General features: G+C 41.0%; 1 protein-coding gene across 1 annotated transcript; it reads left to right on the forward strand.

The window, feature by feature from the left end:
- Positions 1-4726: 4726 nt before the first annotated feature.
- LOC104773211 lies at positions 4727-6029 on the forward strand. Its single transcript, XM_010497794.1, has 3 exons — positions 4727-4824; positions 4899-5659; positions 5737-6029. The coding sequence occupies exons 1-3, from the start codon at positions 4727-4729 to the stop codon at positions 6027-6029; spliced, it is 1152 nt and encodes a 383-aa protein (XP_010496096.1).
- The last annotated feature ends 18523 nt before the right edge of the window (positions 6030-24552 follow it).

Consider the following 24552-nt stretch of genomic DNA (forward strand, 5'->3'; position numbering starts at 1 on the left):
TCTCTTCAACCCTTGCCTCTCCTTTATCATCTTGATTTTCACTACCAAGACATCCATCCATGTCATGTTGTTCATTAATTAATTAAAATTTGCTCCTCCAGACATGCCATACATATAGTCTAAATTTGGTGTTATCATTTCTGTTATCTCCACTTTCCTAAAAAATTCAATCACCTCCTGTAAAAAAACAAAGCATGAACATTTGAGAAACTCTTATAAGGACAACAAACTGAAACTTATCATACCATCAACATAATGAAAAAGAATAAATGGTTCACATATTTATTAAAGCAGCAAAATTATCATTTAATTATGTTTTTCTATATTATATTTGAAAATCGAAGGGAAGTCTAACATCTCCCTATAACCAAAATATTGTATACGTGGATCCTTTAGTTTTTCTAAGAACATTAATGATTTACATGACACCTATGCGAACACACAAAATAATATTGTATGACTTAATACTTCCCAATGTGATATAAATGGTTCTTGAAGTCTAAAATTTTCTGAAAACTTAAAAAAAACTCACATAAGGGACACACTAACAAAACTCACATAAGGGACACACTAAGGTACTTATGTCCTCATCTATTTGTCAAACTGCCCATATAGAATACTCATGGAATTGGATCGACAAAGCAAATCAAACTGAACATGATATGTTTAAAAAAAAAAGGAAACATGAATTGATATTACTAAATTGAGTAAGAGTATTATATAAATAAAATTTTGATCAGAAATAACTTTTAAACATACAGAGAGACTGAAATCACACTAAGTAGTATCCAAAGTTGAAAGCTTTCATACAATAAAATTAACAGTTCATGAAGGACAGATCCACATACTAATATATTGTTCTATATGCCTTATCACTCGTAAAACAAAATACATCTTAATATTTGGAAAACAAATCAAAATAGAACATGAATATACATAAAATCAAGCACCTATGATTGAATTAAAAACGTTGATGTTTTGATACAGTAATCAATTGCAAGGAAAATATAGTAAATACTTCAAATCTAATCAACTACTGAATACGAAACACGTACCCTTTTTTGGAATTTCTCTTGGCTGACTTGAAACAATTAAACAACTTATTATTATTGGAAATTGATGAAAAAATGGATGAATAGATGAGAGTGGTTGTCAGAGCATTGGGTTAGATTACATGAGACAACGAAAAAAGGAAGTGAGGTCGAAGTTACAACTTCTTAAGGGATAGATTTGCTTTGGACATGAGGAAATTATACTTTTTGACATACAAGCCTATTAGTCTATCTTTCATTAGTCAAAGGAAGATAAAAATCCATTAATTAGGCTTTTAAGAATGATGTTGTATGCAATAATATCAGTCTTTCTCTCATTAGTCAAAATAAGATAAAAAATCCGGCAACTAAAGGAAAGATATCTTTGCTGTTGAGGATAAATTTTAAGTGATAATGTATTCAATTACATTAAACATTAGTCTCTCTCTCTCTCTCTCTCTCTCTCTCTCTCTCTCTCTCTCTCTCTCTCTCTCTCTCTCTCTCTCAATATTTGACTGAAAAGACAAATGCACTTTGGTGACATAGGTGGTCAAATCAATTCTTGTAAACCCCTCTTCTAACCGGAGTGTCACAATTCACTCCTCTAACAGATTGAAACGTCCTCATTGGGAACCAAGACCTTCACCTTGACAGTGTGAGCCCTCTTAACTTCACACTCGTCTGAGTTTGACTCTGATATCGTTTGTAACACCTCTAACAGCCACCTTTTAGTGGGTCCATGTCCACTACTAGCACATGGGACCACCTCTCTTAGCGAGCCTTATATCCATTCCCAGTCCCTGAGCCCACCCATATTCAATGACCGTTTGCTACGCTCGGGTTGCTTAACAGACTTGTTTACCAATCCTAAAAAATAACGAAATGATCTTTCATGTGTTTTGTCTTCACTTGCATAGTTTCGAGAATTATTTCCTGGAATGTCACCCAACCTGAAACTACTCCAGCATAAACACGATTAATTGAAAATTTCTCTTAGGATATTTGACCGAAAAGATAAGTATCAGGGTGTCACAAACCCTCACAATGAACACATATAAGAATACCAAACTTAAATTATATATATATATATATATATATTGTGATTTGGTTTGCCTATAGGATTTTATTCATTTAGTCAGATGGTTAGTTGAGATAGATATGATATGCCTCATCAAGATGTTTTCTAACACAAGAGAAGAGTTCTATGAAGAAAACATGTTTTCTATTAGTGGGAGTATTAAGGTTATATCGGGCCTTGTATATTAGGCTTGTTATTATGTCTTATTTATATCAATGACAGTTTATTAAACTTAGAAACTCTAGAGCTAATTATGTAGATATAGGATTGTAATGTTTATGAATGAAAACAAAGTTAGTTCAATACCTAATTCTACATGGTATCAGAGTAGTCGATCATGTGGATCTAAATTTCTAAGGGTTAGGGTTTTATAGATTTCTCTTGTAGACGTTGTCTCTAGATCTGTTTGGTGGTGAGGTTCACCGTCAGGTTTGTCGCGGAGGTTTCTTTGCCTCCTATGTCAGATCATTTAGATTCTTTGAAAGAGGGTATGTACTCTCTATATATGAGACGTGTTTCTCGGCTTATAATCTACAAAGTTTTGTAGATGTTTCTATGAGTAAAGGAAAGTCCAAAATCCAAGACCAAATAATGCCTGGAACGTGAGGCTATCGCCTGGAGGTAACCTTCATAGATCGGTCGGAGGAGGTGCGGGCCATGGAGACAGTTGCACAGGAGTCTTTGACTGATGGTTGTTCGAGATTTGAGGACAAATCTATGTTGGTGGGGGAGAAGTGTAACATCTGCGAATAAAATAGTCGGTACGCCAATGGGTCGATAGCGGTACGCTGACGAGTCGATCACGGTACAATCTGAGGGTCGATAGCGGTACGTTGACTGGTTGATAGCGTTAAGATTATCAGAACGGTATCAGGACGGTATCAGAATGGTATCAGGACGGTAATAGGACATATACCATACGGAACATGGTACATAAGGACACTGGCCATGAGTTTGGTAGACTAAGGGTATCCGAATGAGAATGGAGAGTTTGAGACTACTGAAGTAGTGAACAAATGTCTGAATTGAAGAAACGGAATCCTTAGCCTTCATGTAGATGATGCAGGCACGTAAGTTTCTGGATGAAATGGGATGTTTTGGTACTTAGTCTAAGTGACAGTCTGAGTGATAGTGCGAGTGATAGTGAAAGTGACAGTGAAGTAGGAACTATGGGATAAGGTTGCATCGGTGAAAGATGGATCGGGCCGATGGACAAGGCTGGATCGACATGACTATGGGCTGATGGATGGCCCGAGAGAATTGGAAACTCGGGAATCTTTGGGAAAGATTTAAGCCGACTCACGGGAATAGAAATCCGAGAGAAATGGAAACTCGCGGAAAAGGCAAAGTTAATCGAATAAGGATAGTAGCGAAAAATATGGGAATTTAGGGAACAATAGGGCTTATCATTTTGAGGAAACTCAAGGCGTTTTTGTCGACCCTATATATAGGATAAAACCCTTAAGCTCTCAAGAGAATTCCCATAAACATTCTTGAGCCACCGCGAGAAAGAGAGAGAGAGTTGCCATAAAGTTTAAACCGAGAGAGATCCTAGTCATAGTCGAGGAGAGAACGGTAAGTGTTTCTCCCCACCTTGATCTGTCGATTGTTATGGTTGATACATCGGTTATTAACGATGTTGGTCTGTCCGTGTAGAGGTGAGGATCAGATTTACGCATAGGAAGCAAGAGATTAACACCGTAGGTCGAACCCGAAGGTGAGTGCGCGACTGTGGTCGAGTTCTATTGTTGATCTCTTGACCGATGGTTATTTAGTCTTGATTGCTTGCTTATCGTGTTAATATTTTTATTGCAATAATCGATGGTTGGTCTAAACGATTTGGACAACTATCATATGGGTTCTTTGACATGCATGAATTGATTGAAATTGGATTGAGATTATTGAACTGAGCCTAGTGAGACGGGATGACCGCTCTACTAAGCAACCTTGTTTGCTTACGCCTCCTATTATGATCGCAGGAAATGAAAGGTCCGATGACCAGGAATTATGTGGCTGACCAGCTCCTGTGAAGGAAGGCAAGTGTGGGATAGGATGGTGGCTTTGGGTAGTTTTATTTATAGTTTGATATTTATGAGAAGATGTACTAGCCTATTGCATGGTTTTGGGATATTCGAACCTCTTGATTAATTTGAATGCATGTTTTTAGTTTATTTCACTTGGTGTTAATGCGGGTGTTAATGCGGCTGCACCAGTGGAGATGGGGCAAGTGCTAGGAGTACTAGCACAGATCTTGGAAAGAATGCCCCACCACCAGTCGCAAATCCGCTCGTACCGAATGTGGTGCCAGTGGAATTGGGCGCTCCTTCGTACTTGACCATCATGGACCACATGTTGAAATTGGGTACTAAGTACTTTAGTGGGGGAGCGAAGGACATTCCAATCCACTATCTGTCTGATGGAGTATCGGAAAGACATTGCAATCCACTATCTGTCTGGTGAAGCTCATGCGTGGTGGATAGGCATGGTAAACCGCATGACAAATCTGAATTGCTCATGGGAGACTTTTCATAGATTGTTCCTTCCAAAGTACTTTCCTTAAGAAGCTCTTGACCACCTTAAATAAAAATTCCTAGATGTGAAGCAGGAGGCTCGGACCATGCGAGAGTATGAGACCGAGTTTAACCAACTCAAGAGGTACGGTGGTCATGAGCAGGTTGAAATTCGTCGGTTCAGACCGAGATGGAGGATGAGCAGGTTCAGATTCGTCGGTTCTTGCGGGGCATGAGGGTGGATGTCCGTAACTGATGTATGATATGGAACTTTGGGAGCCTCACCAAGTTGGTTGAGAAGGCGGCCATGTTGGAAGATGGTCTGGCCAAGGAATCTCAGCAGCACTCCGAAGGGACCTCGGTACAGCAGGTACCGCAGGTGAACTCTAAACATTGTACCAGATCAAAACATACTGCAGGCCGGAAGCCTGCAGGTAAAGCTTCGGGTAGTGTACGGGTGTCTCCAACCTACCATAAGAGGCACTTGGGTCAGTACCGACATTTACTTGGTACGTGCCTTGTGTGCGGAGGGAAGGACCATATGACCAGTAGCTGTCCGCAAAAGGGGAACGATACGCAGGTGTGCTACCAGCGTGGCCAATCGGGACACATTCGACCGAACTGTCCAAAGCTGGCGACACAAGGGCAGAAATGGGTCAGCGAGGTGTTGTCGTTGCCACCACCGCTGAAACGGTCGGAGATTATGCCTAGGGTGTACTCGATCGCGGACGGGCAGGTGGAAGCAAGCACTTCACGGCAGATCATTGGGACCATACTCATGGGTGGTGTAGAAACTCATGTGATGTTCGATACCGGGGCTACGCATTGTTTTGTGAGTCCGTATATGATTGGGAAAGGTCGATTTCAGAAAGAACCCGGTGATAACTTTGGGTTGGTACAAGCGGCGGGTGGTCAAGTGATGATGACGTACAGAGTGGTACGGAACATCTCGGTCATGATGTGCGGTATGGACATGCCGGAAGACCTTGTCATATGCCGAATGAAGTCACACGATGTGATACTGAGTATGGATTGGCTTGGTAAACACATGGCCCACTTGGATTGCCACCGCGGACGAGTATTGTTTGAGACTACTAAAGGAATGTTGGAATATCAGGGCATCAGGCCAATCTTGGGGATTTTGTTGGTCTCAGCATTACAGGCCAAACAGATGATCAGAACGGATGCGAAGCTTACATAGGTTTTATCACCATAGAGGAAGAAGGATCAGAAATGGGACTCCAGGACATACCGGTGGTACGGGAATTTGAGAGTGTGTTCAGACCAATGTCCGGATTACCACCAGCACGTTCGGGCCCATTCACCATTGAACTAGAACCCAGTACGGCTCCGATATCTAAGGCTCTGTACCGTATGGCACCAGCGGAGATGGCTGAACTAAAGAAATAGTTCGGTGAACTGATGGAGAAGGGGTTTGTGAGGCCAAGCATCTCACCATGGGGTGTACCGGTACTCTTTGTGAAGAAGAAGGACGGAATCTTTCGACTTTGCATTGACTACCGAGGGTTGAATAAAGTGACAGTGAAGAACAGGTACCCATTGCCTAGGATCGACGAGTTGTTGGACCAACTCCAAGGAGCGACGTACTTCTCGAAGATCGATTTCGCCTCGGGTTACCATGAGATTCCGATAAAAGAATCAGACATCCGGAAGACGACCTTTTGGACAAAGTATGGCCATAATGAATTTGTGGTCATGCCGTTCGGGTTAACCAATGCCCACGCAGCTTTCATGAAAATCATGAACAATGTGTTCCGAGAGTACCTAGATGAGTTCGTGATTGTCTTCATAGACGACATCTTGGTTTACTCTAAGAGTGAAGAGGAACACGATACACATTTGAGGAAGGTGGTGGGAAGATTGAATGAGCAAAAGTTGTTCGCAAGAATTAGCAAGTGCAGCTTTTGGAAAAGAGAAATTGGGTTCTTAGGCCATGTGGTGTCGTACAGAGGAGTCTCTGTCAATCAAGAAAAGATTTGGTCCATAGCAGAATGGCCTAGACCCCAAAACGCATCGGAAATAAGAAGTTTCCTAGGACAGGCCGGTTACTATCGGCGATTCGTGAAAGTGTTCACAAGTATGGCCCAACTGCTGACCAAACTGATGGGAAAGGACGAACCATACGTGTCGTCGGCTGAGTGTGAGCAGAGTTTCTCGAAGCTAAAGTACATGCTTACGACTACTCCAGAACGGTAGAGTGATCGCCTATGCTTCTTGATAGTTAAGGAAGCATGAAGCGAACTACCAAACCCATGACTTGGAAATGGCAGCCGTAGTATTTGCACTAAAGATCTGGAGGTCCAATTTGTATGGTGGAAGGTGCGAATATACACGGACCAAAAGAGTTTAAAGTAAACTCAGTCGAAATTGAACCTAGGACAGCGAAGATGGATGGAACTGGTTGTGGAGTACGATTTGGAGATTAGCTACCATTTGGGTAAAGCAAACTTAGTGGCGGTCGCCTTGAGCCGGAAGAGGCTGGCCACAAGTGTTGAGAAGGACATGGAAAGTCTGCTAGGAATGATTGGAACCTTGTGGCTGAACGCACTAACCAAACAGCTGGAACCGCTGGGCCTTTGGGCCACAGATCAAGTAGATTTGCTGACCATGGTGCGGATCGCACAAGAGAAGGACGAGGACCTGATACGATTGTCCAAAATGGAAAGGACCGAGTATGAAACCTCAAACAATGGAACTATATTGGTAAAGGGCCGAGTGTGCGTTCCTATGGATAAGGAGTTGCGGACCGAAATCCTTAAAGAAGCTCACCAGTCTAAACTGTCAATCCATCACGGATCAACCAAGATGTACCAGGATCCAAAACGGTATTACCTTTGGTCAGGCATGAAGAGGGACGTAGCCAACTGGGTTGCGGCTTGTCAAACATGTCAACGGGTTAAGGCCGAAAACCAAGTACCGAGAGGACTGTTGCAAAGTCTACTGATACCCGGATGGAAATGGGACATGATAACCATGGACTCTGTCACGAGCTTACCGATGTGTGACAAAAAGGACGCCATATGGGTAATCCTAGACCGATTAACCAAATCAGCACACTTCTTGGCCATAAACAAGAAGGACGGAGCCGGGAAGTTGGCCGAGGTATATGTACAAGAGATTGTACGGTTGCATGGTGTACCTGCTAGTATAGTGTTGGACCGAGACACTAAGTTTACATCAGGACTTTGGAAGGCCCTGCAGAAGAGTTTTGGGACGAGAATAGATATGAGAACAGCCAATCACCCGCAGACAAACGGTCAGTCTGAACGAACTATCCAGACGCTTGAGGATCTTTTGCGAGCAAGTGTACTGGACTGGGGTGATAATTGGACGGGCATTTACCTTTAGCAGAGTTTGCCTACAATAGTATCTTCCATGCAAGTATAGGCATGTCATCGTATGAAGCTTTATACAGTAGAGCATGCCGTACACCCTTGTGTTGGACACAAGTGCGGGAGCGGAGTGTGTACGGTCGAGATTTTGTGGATGAAACAACTGAAAGTATTAAAGTCTTGAAGATTAAGATGAAAGAAGCCCAGGATAGGCAGAAGAGTTATGCGGATAAGCTTCGTAGGGAATTGGAATTTCAGGTTGGAGATATGGTATAACTCAAAACCATGACCTACAAAGGTAAAGATTGGGTGGCGTTGAACACTAAGTTGACCCCACGTTACATTGGTCTGTACCATATCATGGAAAGGATCGGGACGATAGCGTATAGGCTGGAATTGCCGCCGGCCATGGCATCTTTCTATCGGTGTTCCACATTTCTTTGCTAAGGAAACACATAATGGGAGGGGAGAATGTGATCTCCGAGCCACCATCCGACCTTCAAACGAACATGACTATCATCGGACGACCGGTCCGGATAGTTGGCACTAAGATGAGGGGTCCACATAAGAAGAAGAAGAGGTTAAGTTGATTCCGGTTGTATGGGATTGTGAAGGAGTAGAGGAAACAACCTGGGAACCGGAAGAGGTCATGAAAGTGAACTTCAAGAAGTAGTTCGATAAAAGGGAAGTTCCTGGGATGGGGAGCAAGGATTAGAGGACGAATCAATCCTAAGTGGGGGAGAAATGTAAAGACCCGCTCCCACTGTACCGATGGTACGTACGAGGTACGATACAAGGGTCGATAGCGGTATGCCGACGGATCGATAGCAGTACGATTTGAGGGTCAATAGCGGTATGCTGATGGGTCGATTGCGGTACGATCTGAAGGTCGATAGCGGTACACTGACAGGTTGATAGCGGTATGATTATTAGCATGGTATCAGGACGATATCAAGACGGTATCAAGACGATATCAGGACGGTAACAAGACATATACCGTACGAACCATGGTACAGAAGGACACTGGCCATGAGTTGAGTAGACTAAGCGGATCCGAATGAGAATGGAGAGTTTGAGACTACTGAAGTAGTAAACAAATGTTTGAATTGAAGAAACGGAATCCTTAGCCTACATGTAGATGATGCATGCATATAAGTTTCTGGATGAAATGGGATGTAATTAGTCCAAGTGACAGTCCGAGTGACAGTCTGAGTGATAGTGCGAGTGATAGTGAGAGCGATAGTAAAGTAGGAACTGTCAGATGAGGTTGCATCGGTGAACGATGGATCAGGCCGATGGACAAGGCTGGACCAACATGACAATGGGACGATGGATGGCCCGAGAGAATTGGGAACTCGGGAATCTTTGCGAAAGATTTAAGCCGACTCACGGGAATGGAAACTCGAGAGAAATGGAAACTCGCGGAAAAGGCAAAGTTGATCGGATAAGGATAGTAGCGAAAAATATGGGAATTCAGGGAACGATACGGCTTATCGTTTTGAGGAAACTCAAGGCAGTTTGGTCGAACCTATATATAGCATAAAACCTTTAAGCTCTCAAGAGCATTCGCATAAACATCCTTGAGCCGCCGTGAGATAGAGAGAGAGAGAGTTTCCAAAGAAGCTTAAACCGAGAGAGATCCTAGTCATAGTCGAGGAGAGAACAGTAAGTGTTTCTCCCCACCTTCATCCGTCAAAGGTTATGGTTGATACATCGAGTGTTAAAGATGTTGGTCTATCCGTGTAGAGGCAGGGATCAAATTTAAGCATAGGAACCAAGAGATTAACACTGTTGGTCAAAACCGAAGGTGAGTGCGTGACTGCGGCCGAGTTCTATGGTCGATCTCTTGACCGATGGTTATATATTCTTTATTGCTTGCTTGTCATGTTAATGTTTTCATTGCAATAATGGATGGTTGGTCTAAACGATTTGGACAACTATCATATGGGTTCTTCGACATGCATGACTTGATTGAATAAACCTATGTTGGATTGAGATTATTGAACTGAGCCTAGTGAGACGGGATGACCGCTCCTCCTATTATGGTCGTAGGAAAGGAGATGCCCGATGACCAGGAATTATGTGGCTGACCAGCTCGTGTGACGGAAGGCAAGAGAGGGAGAGGATGGTGGCTTTGGCTAGTTTTATTTATAGTTTGATATTTAGGAGAAGATGTGCTAGCCTATGGCATGGTTTTGGAATATTTGAACCTCATGATTAATTTGAATACATGGTTTTTAGTTTATTTCACCTGTTTTATGAACCGCTGTCGCATATTGTTAAACGAACGAGTTAAAAGTTAAAAGGCCCTAAGATTTTTTATTGGCCATGTACGGCTATGTACAGAATTTAGGGTCGGGGTCTTACAGTTACCTCATGAATGAAAATGTCACAAGCTTTAGCCAAAAGAACATGACTATTCCCGCTGACCATCTGAAAAAATAAATTTATTTCACTCAACAAATTTTTATTTCTAATAAAATCAATAAAATGACATATTTTCATGTGTCACCCCTATTTCATGATTAGTTGAGCAGTAAAATCACTAAAAATAACATTATCTAAATTTAACAAGAGAATTTTTTATCAGAATCAAAATTTTGAAAAACTCTAAGCACAATCAACAAAAATCATTATATTTTGGCCAAGCTCACGTTTGTTTGGTCCTTTGTGGATGGTGATTTTCGGATCTAGAAACTAAAAAAAGGAACAATTAAAAAGTAAAAAGAGAACTGTTAGGATTTGGTGTTTTGCACGTTTCGACAATCCAACGAACTCCAATCTGGCTGATTTTTGGGGGACAGTTATGTTACTCGGTGTTCTACATATTCAACAGTGGAGATCATGTTTCAACGGTTTTTTTTTTGTAATATATTTGAGTTTTAGCATTGCTGATCGTGCCTGGTATTTTTAGAATTTTTTACAGCATCTATCGTGAGTGTTTTTGAGATCCAAATATGAGATCTTCTCGGTTTGAACTGAAATTTTGTAGAGTTGTTTCTGAGTTGTTTATTTAGGATTTTTACGGTGGAGATTTGAATATGTTGCATGAATCTTAGCGAATCAAGTTGTTTAAGCGATTCAATCTCTAGTCGGTGTTTCCGTTTTCTCTTCTTCAACCTCTTGAGCTTATGGGGGAGAATAGAGAATGAAGATCCTCTCTATTTCTCTGAGATATGTTTCTCATTTCACTAGGTTCTATAAAGGATATAGGAAGTACTTGTCTTCCAACATGTATTTTCGTTTGTGAGTAGTGAACTTGTTCTTTGTCGCAATGTTCGTGTGTGTTTTCTTCAAAGCTGAGTTTTTATGAAGACTAGTCAATAAATCTTGGTGCATGATGTTGTAAAACTGTTGGTTGCGTGTTGGAAATTGATTATGAATAGTTAGTTAATTTGTGTGTGGTGTGAAGTCCTAGTCTTATCCTCTTCGAGTCTTTAATGAGATTCCACGGTAACTTACATTTTTGTGTGTGGTTTGGATTTGTTTGGTTACCCTTCTGTTCATGGTAGTGCTGATGGTTTGACTTAGAGGTAATGTTGTTGCTGGACGTGGACGCGGTCGTGAGACCCATTAAGCAAGGTGAGCTCATGGGCTGGGAATGGACATAGGGCCCACTAAACAAGGTGACGGTGGGGGCGTTAAAGTTGGAAGCTGATAACAGGATTTTCACCCAAAGTATCAATTCTCTATGCAGTTATAGTACAAAGGATTATCAATCCAAATGGTTGTGATGTTAGCAGATAAAATATGATCAGAACAATGCAAGTCAAGCCAAGCAATAGTATGGGTTTTTGACTATCAACCTAAAATAATGTAACATCCGTGAACCGGAATTCCGGTTTGGGAGTTGCATCGGTCGATGCAGATGGTGCATCGGTCGATACATGTTCAATTCTGTGCGTTTTGACTTAAGTCAAACGCTGCGTTTTGGGTTAGGGAAAACCCTTAGATGCGAGTTTTGTCTCATTCGTGGGTGTGGAGCCGTTTTTGAGAGAAACGAAAAGAGAGAAACTGTTCTTGAGAGTTCCTGGTGATTTCCGGAGATTTAAGGAGATTTAAGGCATTTCTTGGTGAGATCTGTAGCTGGGATCGTTGTAGGAGCTTCCTAGAGGCTTGTTCTTGTTTGTTTAAGGTTCAGATTCTTCTGTTGCAAAGGTAAGTGCATGACTATGGCTTATCTAAGCTAGAGGATTCTTTAATCTGCTTGTTGTGTGATGTTAGGCTTGTTAGTTCGATGCTATGGACGTTAGGAAGCTTTCTTGTGGCTTGGGATCGAGTTTTGTGGTTGTAGGAACGAAGATCCGGTGAGAAGCTTCGGGGAAATCACGGTGCTCGACGTTGCGTCGATCGATGCATATCTTACGTCGGTCGATGCAAGTGCGAGGACGGCGCGTTGAACTCTAGGGTTTTCGTGTTACGTCGAGCATGCGTCGGTCGATGCAGATTGGGTATCGGTCGATGCAAGTTACACTTGCATCGATCGATGCAGCTTCTGTGTCGATCGATGCTTCCCCATTTGGCATCGGTCGCTGCATGTGTGGCGTCGGTTGATGCTGAGTCTTGGTTTGTTATTTGACGTTTGTTGATTGTTGTGTGTTGGTTATTGATACTCTATTGCTTGTGTGTATAGCCCACTAGATGGGAGAATTGCCTTACTGAGTGTTTATAAAATACTCATGCATTGCAATATGTGTTTGTGGTGCAGGTAAAGGCAAAGTGTGATCGTGGAATCAAGGCAATGAAGAGGAGGATGTTCTAGGGACTCGGTTTTATGTTGTCTGGCATTGCTAGGTTGGTAGAGTTGGGTCATTAGAACATTGCTAGATTGCTGGTGCTATGATTCCTGTTGTTTTAAATATTGATTATGTTGGAATATGGTTATATTTTTATTATTGGATTATTACTGGATATTGGTTGGTTGTTTCCGCTGTAGAATGTTTTTGTGGTTAGGTGGCTAGTGGATATGGGACCACTAGTCGTAGTTTATTTTATTTTATTATATTTATTATTTATTATTTTTTTTTTTAAAGGGTCGGTCGTTTCAAATAAAAAAAAAGGAAATAAAACAAGAACCACACGACCTAAGCACACGATGCAAGCATTCGAGTACCGGATCGAGTGGATAGTCGGATAACAAAAAGTCAAGAACACAAAGATGAACAACTCAAGGGTATACACGAGGCTGGTGATCGAGTACCAGTTTGGGTAATGGGTCGAGTTATAGATAAAAGCTCCTAAGGATAGGGTAATCGACTCATAAGTGTTCCTGATCAATTTGGGATGTCTCACATGCCTCAAGCAAAACATTCCCTAGAAAATGAATCTCTAAACCTTGCAAATCCTCTCTCGTGGTAGAAACAATCAACCTTATTCACTCCCTTACCCAACTCTCGTTGGAGAAACATGACTAAGCAGGCATTAAGATCTGATTCATTATTGTCAATAAACTCCTTACACATCTAATCTCTTAGGCTAAGTGAGTAAATCTCTAGCATTAGTTGGTTCAAGCATTTCAACAAACATCTCTCGATGGCAAAACACCCTAGATCTAATCTCAACCTCTCGGTCTGAAACTAGCATTAAGCATACTAATTTAGAAAGGAATTTTCATAAAAAACAATCAAGCTAAGACATCCTAATCGATCAAGAACACATACTCACATATCCCATCCCTAGAAACTTTGATTCACTACTCAGATCTCATGGCAAACAATATGAAAACACAAACGAATGAGAATTGCATTGGATTAAGAGGGAAACTGAAGTAATGAAAAATACAGAATCGCAAATGAAAGAGTAGTTAAAAGAAGTAAAAATAAATTCCTAACAAAGCTTGAAAAGTGTAAATCGCTCTCTCTCTCAGTAGCTCTCGTTTTCTGGGTTCGTGAGTGTCTTCGCCTTGGTCGGCGAGAAAATAAGGAGCGGGATTTATATATGGAAGCCCCTTTGACCTAGATGCCCAACTCTGCCCGAAGGTCTGCACGAGGATCTGCATGAGGTTTGAGTCGTGTGGATGCTTGGGTAGGTCTTTGGGTTGTTCTTCTTGCTCTTAGATCTTCTTTGGTCGAGTTAAGGTTGGGACTGTTCTTCTCGCACGATCACTCCATCGGGTACATGCTCGGGTTTTAGCTCATTCTAGCCCTTTTTGGGCTCCAAAGCACATGTTTTCATCCAAAATGCACATATGCTACAATGCAGCACCCTAAGTAGCCTAAATGTAAATTCCTAAGGTTAAGGACCTAAAAATGCTAAGGTTGGGGTATATATAATGCAAAACATGGATAGAAAAGGGTGTCTAAAAGGTGTAAATTAGAGAGTTATCAACACCCCCAAACTTATCTCTTGCTAGTCTCTAGCAAGGAATTAAGAGGATGAGGTTTGAAAGTGGGGACTCATACCCTCAAAGTACCAAGCGAAGGATTCAATCCATAGTCCTTAAAGATAGTTTAATGGTGCTAAGATCAATCAACATACTTACAAATATTTTTCTATGCGTATTACCATGTATCGATCTAGTTCATCCTCCAACTAACAGTAAAAACTTGCAATCCCAAAGAACAACTCTTTCACATTCATTAAAGTGTTTGGCTAATTCTTGCAAATGGAAAGTGAATCAAGCTCAATCGGTTTCAAGGGTAAGGCTTTTTGGTGGTAGGTTCCAAACAATATCTTTAGGTGGTTTACTCTCAAAAGAATGAATGCTAGACAGTTGTGAAAACTATCTAAGATTGAGAATAATTCAGTCATACAAAGCTTAACTCATGATGATCTACCATTTTCTCATTCACTTTCTTTTTATCCAACAACCTAGAATAAAACCGCCTACAACCTTGATTTTAACTCCCTTTTTTTTTTTTACAATCCCTAAGGTTTTTAAGCTTGAACAGCTAGCTCTCTTTTACAACTTTTTTTTATTTCTTTGCTATACTCCTATTTATTTGTTTTCTTTTTCTCTCTTTTTTTTAGGAGACTATAGCAAGACTTTTCTCTTCTTTTTTTAGAGACTTAGAGCTAATTAAACTGAACCTTAGAGACTCTCTTCTTTTATTTCTCTTTTGATCCTCAACCCAACCCCAAATAAACATGCTAACCACCTATCTTTCAAAACCGATTCTATTAGCTAGTCCAAATGGTTCTAAACTTAGCTAAAGCTAGAGCCAGTTTTTTGTCTTTCTCAATACTCTCAAGGTTTCACAACCTATAGCACCATCAAAACATGAAAAGGCCTCACTCAACAAATCACAACAAGGCTTGAAAGTAAAGGTTTGGATTCAAGTGTAGGGGAAAAAAATTTCGGGTTAAGCGAAAAGATTGGCAAAAATTGAGTGCTAACCCGAGTTCAGAGTTACCATGAGCAGGCATTCAAGTTCCATAAGCAAGATAATTGAAGTTCAGGTTAAGTCAATGTTCAAGCAATTTTCACACAAGTGGAAGAAGCTTTCAAAAGACACAAGGTTTTAAACAAAGGTTCTTCATTTTTTTTTTTTTTTTTGAAATTGATCAAGCAACAATGAACTGTAATTAAGGGCTATAACTTTAATTCTAAGGTCGGACTTTAAACAAGGTGTTTTTAATCATTGTCCCCTAAAATGCATATGCAACAGCCCTATATGAAACAATCTAGACTCGATCCTATAATGTAAATGCACCTACATGAACACTCTTTTTTTTTTTAATTCAAATTTTCAAAATTTTTGGGTGTTTCTATCAAGTAGGTGCAGACTCAAATGAATAAAACTCATATGCAAAATTTTGAAATAAGAAAATAAGAAAATAAAACACAATGTTAAATACATTCTAGGACCCTCCCCCAGACTTAAATTACACAGTCTCTGTGTAAATAAAAGTCTGAAAAAAAAATCCAAGAACCACAAAACGGAACAACTTTAATGCAATGTTATTTACAAAGGTTGGATGAATGTGGTACCTCATGGGTTGGTGTAGAAAGAAGTCATAGCAGCTTTCATGCTCCCCAATGTATACTCAGGCTTGTTCACAACTTCAGTGGTTGCTGCACTTGGCTCATCAGTGAGCCCGATGATGTGCACGGACCTGTTGCTAGACCAGCATTCGAGTGATGCATCGGGTAGGGCATCAAGTATCCCATCGGTTTAGGTATCGGATAGGCTCTAGCTCATTCAAATACCCACGTAACACTTAATGCCGGTTATTCGTGGAAATCAAAAACACTAAAGAAAAGAAACCAAAACAACAAAAAACTTAAGTCATATTTACAAGGAAACCTTTGGGCCTCCCAAGTGAGCATGTTTAAAGTCACTAAGTCTCATTGTTCACCATTCTCGTGCTTTGGAAGGGTCATAGAGGAGATGAAGTCCCCTCTGTTCTCAAAGATTGCATTGCTCCCCTTATATATGGGTCAATGCTAAATGAGATGTTTATGCTAGTAATACTCAGACCTTGCCTTTCTTTCTTTGGAGAAGAACTTCTGACTTTACCATGGCGATTCTTGATTTGCCCACCATCAGATGAGGGATTTCTTTGCTCTTGTGGTTGGTGAAGCTTTGGGATGAAGTCTGGGCATTCTGGGTGACTTGGTGCTAGGCCTAGTGACTTAAGGTGCTCGGTCGAGTGGTAGTTTGAGCAGTAGGTCGAGTGACCTAAAATCTCTGTTTCTACCCCCATTCACACCCTCAAAGATTCAGACTTAATTTCATGACCTTTCTCTTTAATCTCGAAAGTCCGCCCATCAATAGTTGGCTTTTTCTGCTCAAGCTCTTTAACTTGTGGGTTATCCTTCATTTCAGCATGTTCTAACAAACAATCATGACTCAAGACCATCATTGCCTGCTTATCAATATAAGCCTTGTACTTTTTCAGCATTTGGTCTTTAAACCGTCCTGGAAATGGCAAAGGTGGCAGATAGGGAGGAGGCATAAACCAAACTGGATTTTCAGAATATTGAGCAATGACTCAATCAAGCGCTCGACCATGTGCTCAGCCGTGTGTATGGTCTAGTGGTGCAAGCTGAGTTCTCTTCTCATTCTGCACTTCTGGTTGGAGAAAATCCTCCCCATCTTGGTTGCCACTGTCCTCAGTGAGCTTTGTAGGTAGTTCTTTGAGAAATATAGCTTGGGCTGTGGCAAAGTCTTTGAGATTGTTAATTGTTGTCCCATTGAATATTCCAGAAGAAGGATATGCACTCTTGCTCTCTAGATGAAGCATTCTGCAGGTTAAAGCTTCAATCTTGATATTAAGGGCATTATATGTGCAGTCAATCTTGTTATTCATCTATGTGATCTTCTTACTTGTTTCCATAGCTCCATTAGCTTGACCTCGTAGGAGTTGCTGAAGCAGACTCTTCATCTCTTGATCTTGAGCAGGAGCCTCCTTGGGTTGTTGTGGAGGATAGACTGGGACCATATACTGATTATCTTCACAAACAACATGTACTTGCTTGTGTTGGGTTAGAAGGAGTTTATCTAGCCTCTCAAGCTTCTCATTTAAGGCTTTTAGTTCCTGTCTATGCCCTTCCTCGTAATCAACACCTCCCCTTAAGCTGGGATCATATTCCTCACTGTAATTACCATTGCTCTGAGCAAGATTCTCTACTAATTCCCAACCTTCATCAACATCTATATTCATGAAGCTTCTATTGGAGGCTGTGTCTAGAATTCTGAAACTGGGAAGAATACCTCTAAACAAAGTACTCAACAAAGATTCATTGTTTAATTCATGATGTTGGCATTGTGTCTGGTAGCCTTTCAAGCGCTCCCATGCTTCACTAAAAGACTCGCCATTATGTTGGAGAAATCCTAAAATTTCGCTCCTCAAACGTGTAGTCCTTGTACTAGAGAAGAACTTTGCAAGGAAGACCTTCTTACAATCAATCCAAGATGTGATTTTTCCAAGAGGTAGAGTCCCCACTAATGGGCTTTATCTCCTAGAGAAAAATGAAACAATCTCAGCTTCACGGCATCCTCACTAACTCCATTTATATTGGTGAGGCTAGAGAACCTGTCAAACTCATTAAGATGTGTGATAACATCATTATTTTACACATTTTAGCTATAGTTTTAGTATGCATTTAGGAAGAGTTTAGTATGATCTCAAGGATTTAATGTCTATTATGAAGTATTTTAGGTTTCAAGAAGGTTTTACAGGTTTTATAGCAAAAATGATTAAAAGACAAGAAAGATACGTTTTAGGAAAGATTCAGAGCTTTACAGTACGGGATACTTTTGAAGAACTTCCAGAACTCGCATTTCGACTTACTTGGTGTCTATGGAAAGCTGGAAGAGTCAATCCATCAAGCCATCAGGAAGTTATGCCTGATTTACCGAGGCGTGTTATAAACCGACGTAAGGAGAACCAATCAGCCAAGTGGACTTTAATGACGGCCCGATTAGCAACCATCACGGTGGCCCGGCCCGGAGGAGTCACCACGTTCTAGAAGCTTCCTATGCCGCCCCTTGCATGGCACTTAACAAGAAGAGACGTTTCTACCCTTACAAAACCCTAAACCTAGGCAAAACCCTATAAATACTCTTCTAAACCTAGGGTTTAGGGTGTGCCTCCTGCCTCCAAAGAGCCGACGACCACAAGAACAGCCACGACCAGCAGTCCTCTCTCGTCCCTCTCCTTGAAGCCTTGAAGTTCACCAACTCTTTCTCTTTCTTTTGTTCGTTTGTTACATTAATTTTCATAAGGAAGAAGATCCTACAACTTTGTTTGACAATCATTAAAGTAATATCTAAATCCATTTTCTCTATTTATTCTTTTATGTTTATGAGTTTATTAAACCTTGCTTTGATGATTCCCTTAAACATGCTATAGTAGTTTTCTAGTTGGGTTTAAAGGGATAATCAAAGGGGGGAGATGATCTTAGTTTAGGTGGCAATTTTTAGGGTTTGTTAGATTTATATTCTAGTTTATTTTATGTTTTAACTCTAAGTGTGTGTGCGTCGCCAAAAACTTGCATGTGTGCATGACCTAGCTTAGATGTGTGAGGTGTCATAGGAAGCACATACCCCTTACCTATGAAACTTCATGGATTAGAATTGAACCTATTTAAAATGCTTTGAACTATGCGTCGTTGCCAACGACAGTTGAGTCTCGGAGTATAGGGATCTTAGACAGTTAGCTTGTGATCTATAAGTTAACGGTTCATTCGTGTTTCGTAGTCCGAGTTTTAGATAAACAAACTAACCCTAAACTTTCCTAGATAGATAGATCATCGATCCCCTGTGATTCCCCTTGATGCCCAATGCTTGTTTTATTTATTTTACTTGCTTTTATTTTCAATTACTTGCTTGCTTACGACCGTGACAACCAAAACCCCCATTTTATTGAGTCCTAGCCTTACATCTCTTCCGACGGATTCTCTAAACAATAACTCTCTCTCTGTGGAATCGATCCTTAAATAATACTCTCGATTAGCTGTGCACTTGCAGCCCTTGTGTGGTCTTTTTAAAGTAAAAGATTTTGAAGCGAAATAAACCACGCATCACAAGCTTTTTGTTGCCGTTGCTGGGGAGAGATTGTTGTTTACAAGAGTCTAGGAACTAGAGTAACGTCTAGGACACCTTGCTTTTTAATTTTTCTTTTTGATTTTCACTTGTTTCAGGAGACCTTAAGGATGAATCTCGACGCTCTCCCAGGAGATTTTGATAATCTCACAATTGCACAGCTTACGTCACATTATCGAGGCATGGACGGAGACCCATCTGGTCCGCAAGCTCACTCAATGTATGGTTCTCGCAATGGTCATTCTCAACCAGCCCATTCAGCTTACTACCAAGCTGACCACTCATTCACTTCGCACGACGCAGATCTGCCATGCTTTGCGTTGAATCAAGAATTTGATCCACAAGTAGTCTTTAATGTCTATGTCAATGAAAAATTTTTCTATGACACTCGCAAACCAATAACGTAAAGGAGCTCTCACATCAAACACAAGCTCATGAAGACGTTGAAAAAACTTTGATCCACAAGAAGTCTTTAATGTCAATGTCAATGAAAACTTTTTCTATGACACTCGCAAACCAATAACGTCAAGGAGCTCTCACATCAAACACAAGCTCATGAAGACGTTGAAAAAACTTATACCGATCATCAGCGATCAATTAGATCAACTTATTGAAGCTAAAGAAGGATATCAAACCTCACATAAGTTTCCAACTGATCCTAGCAAGTCCAAGGTGTGGACTTGAGAAAAAGATTACCCAACCGATGAGGAAGAAGCTTATTTCGAGGAAAGAGCTATAGAATGCCGTTATGAAGATTTGCCAATAGAGAATGATGAGTCTTATGATCTACCAACTACTAGAGAAGAAGGAGAAGAAGCGCTCAAAAACTTCAACTGTTGCATGACATTTCGGATCCCTAGTGAAGAAGCTCCCGAGAACCATAATTTTCGACAATTTCAAGACTAAGGAGAAGCTTTCTACCGAGGTAACCCTAGAACCCGACCATCTACAGGACCATATGATATTCATGAAGACTGGGAAACTGTCCCAAGTCACCGTCCAAGCCGCTTTAAAAGACCCTACCCAAGGAAAGCCGAAGCCAATTTATACCACTCCTACCGAGATCCTTTCCGACTTCCACACCAAGTCTATCAAGAAAATTTTCGAAAGTCTACACAACAAAGAGCTTAGAAAGAAAAGATGCTTAACCTAATAAGTCAGTTAGCAGACTCTCAAGATAAGATGATGAGGAAGCTACATGAGAATCTTGACAAAATCCAATCTGATCTTTCGGGAAAAATGGATGCAATTGTTGTTGAAGTTAAAAGAATAGAGGAGGAAAGATCAAAAATGCTGAAGCTATGGAGAAGAAGCTCTAATGTCTTGAGGAAGAACAAAAATAACATTCAAAGGAGATAAGAGAAAATGCTAAGGAGACTAGCGATTGCTACATGAAGATTAACACCTTGGAGAGCCGTTGCTGCAACAATTCCGAAGCTATTCTTAATAAGACCCTCGACTTATGCAACCATATGGAGAAGTATGAAGGAAGAGCTAGGAAAACCGAGACCCAAGTAGGAGATTTTGGTGATCGATTTGATACCTTGGGAGACACTCTAACCGAAGAGTTCACTAGTCTTCTTGTTCCACTACTTCAGTCTAACATTGGAGCTAAGCAAGTTACTATTGAAAGGAGAATCAAGTCTCTTGAAGAGAATCTAGAGAGCTCAGTCTCATGTGTTGCTGGACACACCAAAGAAGAGAATCCGATAGATGGAGAAGAAGAAGGAATAAAAAAGGAAATTCTTGACAAAAAGGAAAACATTCATGTTTCCTTTTAGGAAAGGGAAATCTTGGCCTTATAAAAAAAAGAGACAACCCTACTCATCCTCCACAATATCTCTACGTGACGGAAGCTCTCCTAAAAGCTGCAGAACCAAACAAATATTTTTTGAGAGATAAGCTACAAGTTTTGATGGAGACCAAGAGTTCAAAACTCGATTTCCAAGAGATCTCTAGAGAAGAAGAAGTTCTGATCCTTGCCAAGGACTGTTTTGCTGTAACAACACTTGAAGCCTAACCTCCAAGAGACCTAGAAGGTCTAGGAGAAGAAGAAATTGCTGAAGAAGAGGAAGAGTATGAAACCGATTATGAGGAGGAATCCATTGGAGATGATGAGCCCGATTCTTCTAACCCTCGACAAGAAGAACTAGAAGCTGAGCCGATCATAGGAGAAGGAGAGGAGCACCAAACCGCCGAGTTTGGAGAGATTCAAACAGTCTCTAGATGGGATGAACCCCCAAGAGACAAGTTTAAGACCTTGAAGAAAGCTATTCCGCCCCACATCTCATTCGAAGAAGCATGGAGCAAGTTCCCATTGAAACGTGTCTTCATGGAGAGCTATATTATTGAGAAACATGTGGAGGATAACTTTAGAGAAGCAAGACTCTCTCTCTATCCAAACGCACCAGTCGAGTCACAAAAACTATGGCGTATAAGACACATTAGTGAGGAAGACTTGGAGAAGTTCAACAAAGCCGTTAAAGCTTTACCCCTTGGTACGTCTTTCATGAATGCTTGGTGCCAACATGATATTTCTTGTTTATTTTTGGAAAGCAGATAATCAGTAGATGAGATTAGAGATTTGTTCCTAAAAGCTTTGGAACCTGAAGATTTGCGAACACTACACAAAGTGGAGAGCCCTGGCCGATTCCTCATCACTTGTTATATCAACGGAGTTGAATTCAAGGATGCATTATGTGATTTCGGTTCATGTATCAACATCATGTCAACCGATGCTGCTAAGAAGATTAGCTTGAGACACTTACAACCCCCGGACATACGCATAGGACTCGCCAACTCCTCATTCACAATACCCGACGGAATGGTCCGAGACATTCATGTAAGAGTTGGAATCTGCAATGTTCCAACCGATTTTCAAGTTATCAATGCTGAGAAAGGAAGGTTTACACCACTTATCCTTGGATGAGCATTCCTAGCCACAGCTGGAGCCGTCATGGACTGGCCTAACCGAAGAATGACTCTCACCAACATCAATGGAGACATCTTCTATGAAGCTAAACCATTCAACCCGCCTACTCAACAGTGTAGAGAAGAAGATTATGCTAGAGAGCCACCTGATGCCTACATTGGATACAAATATTTTTTGAGAGATAAGCTACAAGTTTTGATGGAGACCAAGAGTTCAAAACTCGATTTCCAAGAGATCTCTAGAGAAGAAGAAGTTCTGATCCTTGCCAAGGACTGTTTTGCTGTAACAACACTTGAAGCCTAACCTCCAAGAGACCTAGAAGGTCTAGGAGAAGAAGAAATTGCTGAAGAAGAGGAAGAGTATGAAACCGATTATGAGGAGGAATCCATTGGAGATGATGAGCCCGATTCTTCTAACCCTCGACAAGAAGAACTAGAAGCTGAGCCGATCATAGGAGAAGGAGAGAAGCACCAAACCGCCGAGTTTGGAGAGATTCAAACAGTCTCTAGATGGGATGAACCCCCAAGAGACAAGTTTAAGACCTTGAAGAAAGCTATTCCGCCCCACATCTCATTCGAAGAAGCATGGAGCAAGTTCCCATTGAAACGTGTCTTCATGGAGAGCTATATTATTGAGAAACATGTGGAGGATAACTTTAGAGAAGCAAGACTCTCTCTCTATCCAAACGCACCAGTCGAGTCACAAAAACTATGGCGTATAAGACACATTAGTGAGGAAGACTTGGAGAAGTTCAACAAAGCCGTTAAAGCTTTACCCCTTGGTACGTCTTTCATGAATGCTTGGTGCCAACATGATATTTCTTGTTTATTTTTGGAAAGCAGATAATCAGTAGATGAGATTAGAGATTTGTTCCTAAAAGCTTTGGAACCTGAAGATTTGCGAACACTACACAAAGTGGAGAGCCCTGGCCGATTCCTCATCACTTGTTATATCAACGGAGTTGAATTCAAGGATGCATTATGTGATTTCGGTTCATGTATCAACATCATGTCAACCGATGCTGCTAAGAAGATTAGCTTGAGACACTTACAACCCCCGGACATACGCATAGGACTCGCCAACTCCTCATTCACAATACCCGACGGAATGGTCCGAGACATTCATGTAAGAGTTGGAATCTGCAATGTTCCAACCGATTTTCAAGTTATCAATGCTGAGAAAGGAAGGTTTACACCACTTATCCTTGGATGAGCATTCCTAGCCACAGCTGGAGCCGTCATGGACTGGCCTAACCGAAGAATGACTCTCACCAACATCAATGGAGACATCTTCTATGAAGCTAAACCATTCAACCCGCCTACTCAACAGTGTAGAGAAGAAGATTATGCTAGAGAGCCACCTGATGCCTACATTGGATACAAATATTTTTTGAGAGATAAGCTACAAGTTTTGATGGAGACCAAGAGTTCAAAACTCGATTTCCAAGAGATCTCTAGAGAAGAAGAAGTTCTGATCCTTGCCAAGGACTGTTTTGCTGTAACAACACTTGAAGCCTAACCTCCAAGAGACCTAGAAGGTCTAGGAGAAGAAGAAATTGCTGAAGAAGAGGAAGAGTATGAAACCGATTATGAGGAGGAATCCATTGGAGATGATGAGCCCGATTCTTCTAACCCTCGACAAGAAGAACTAGAAGCTGAGCCGATCATAGGAGAAGGAGAGAAGCACCAAACCGCCGAGTTTGGAGAGATTCAAACAGTCTCTAGATGGGATGAACCCCCAAGAGACAAGTTTAAGACCTTGAAGAAAGCTATTCCGCCCCACATCTCATTCGAAGAAGCATGGAGCAAGTTCCCATTGAAACGTGTCTTCATGGAGAGCTATATTATTGAGAAACATGTGGAGGATAACTTTAGAGAAGCAAGACTCTCTCTCTATCCAAACGCACCAGTCGAGTCACAAAAACTATGGCGTATAAGACACATTAGTGAGGAAGACTTGGAGAAGTTCAACAAAGCCGTTAAAGCTTTACCCCTTGGTACGTCTTTCATGAATGCTTGGTGCCAACATGATATTTCTTGTTTATTTTTGGAAAGCAGATAATCAGTAGATGAGATTAGAGATTTGTTCCTAAAAGCTTTGGAACCTGAAGATTTGCGAACACTACACAAAGTGGAGAGCCCTGGCCGATTCCTCATCAC

The sequence above is a fragment of the Camelina sativa genome, unplaced genomic scaffold, assembly GCF_000633955.1.
Source record: "Camelina sativa cultivar DH55 unplaced genomic scaffold, Cs unpScaffold00487, whole genome shotgun sequence".
Classification (NCBI taxonomy): Eukaryota; Viridiplantae; Streptophyta; class Magnoliopsida; order Brassicales; family Brassicaceae; genus Camelina; species Camelina sativa.

Excerpts from the sequence above, each read along its gene's own strand:
- LOC104773211 (XM_010497794.1), top strand. The coding sequence starts at position 4,727 with ATGCGAGAGTATGAGACCGAGTTTAACCAACTCAAGAGGTACGGTGGT. Across the intron at positions 4,825-4,898 it reads CCGAGATGGAGGATGAGCAG|CCTCACCAAGTTGGTTGAGA; the intron begins GTTCAGATTCGT and ends GAACTTTGGGAG. Across the intron at positions 5,660-5,736 it reads ACTGAGTATGGATTGGCTTG|GGCATCAGGCCAATCTTGGG; the intron begins GTAAACACATGG and ends TTGGAATATCAG.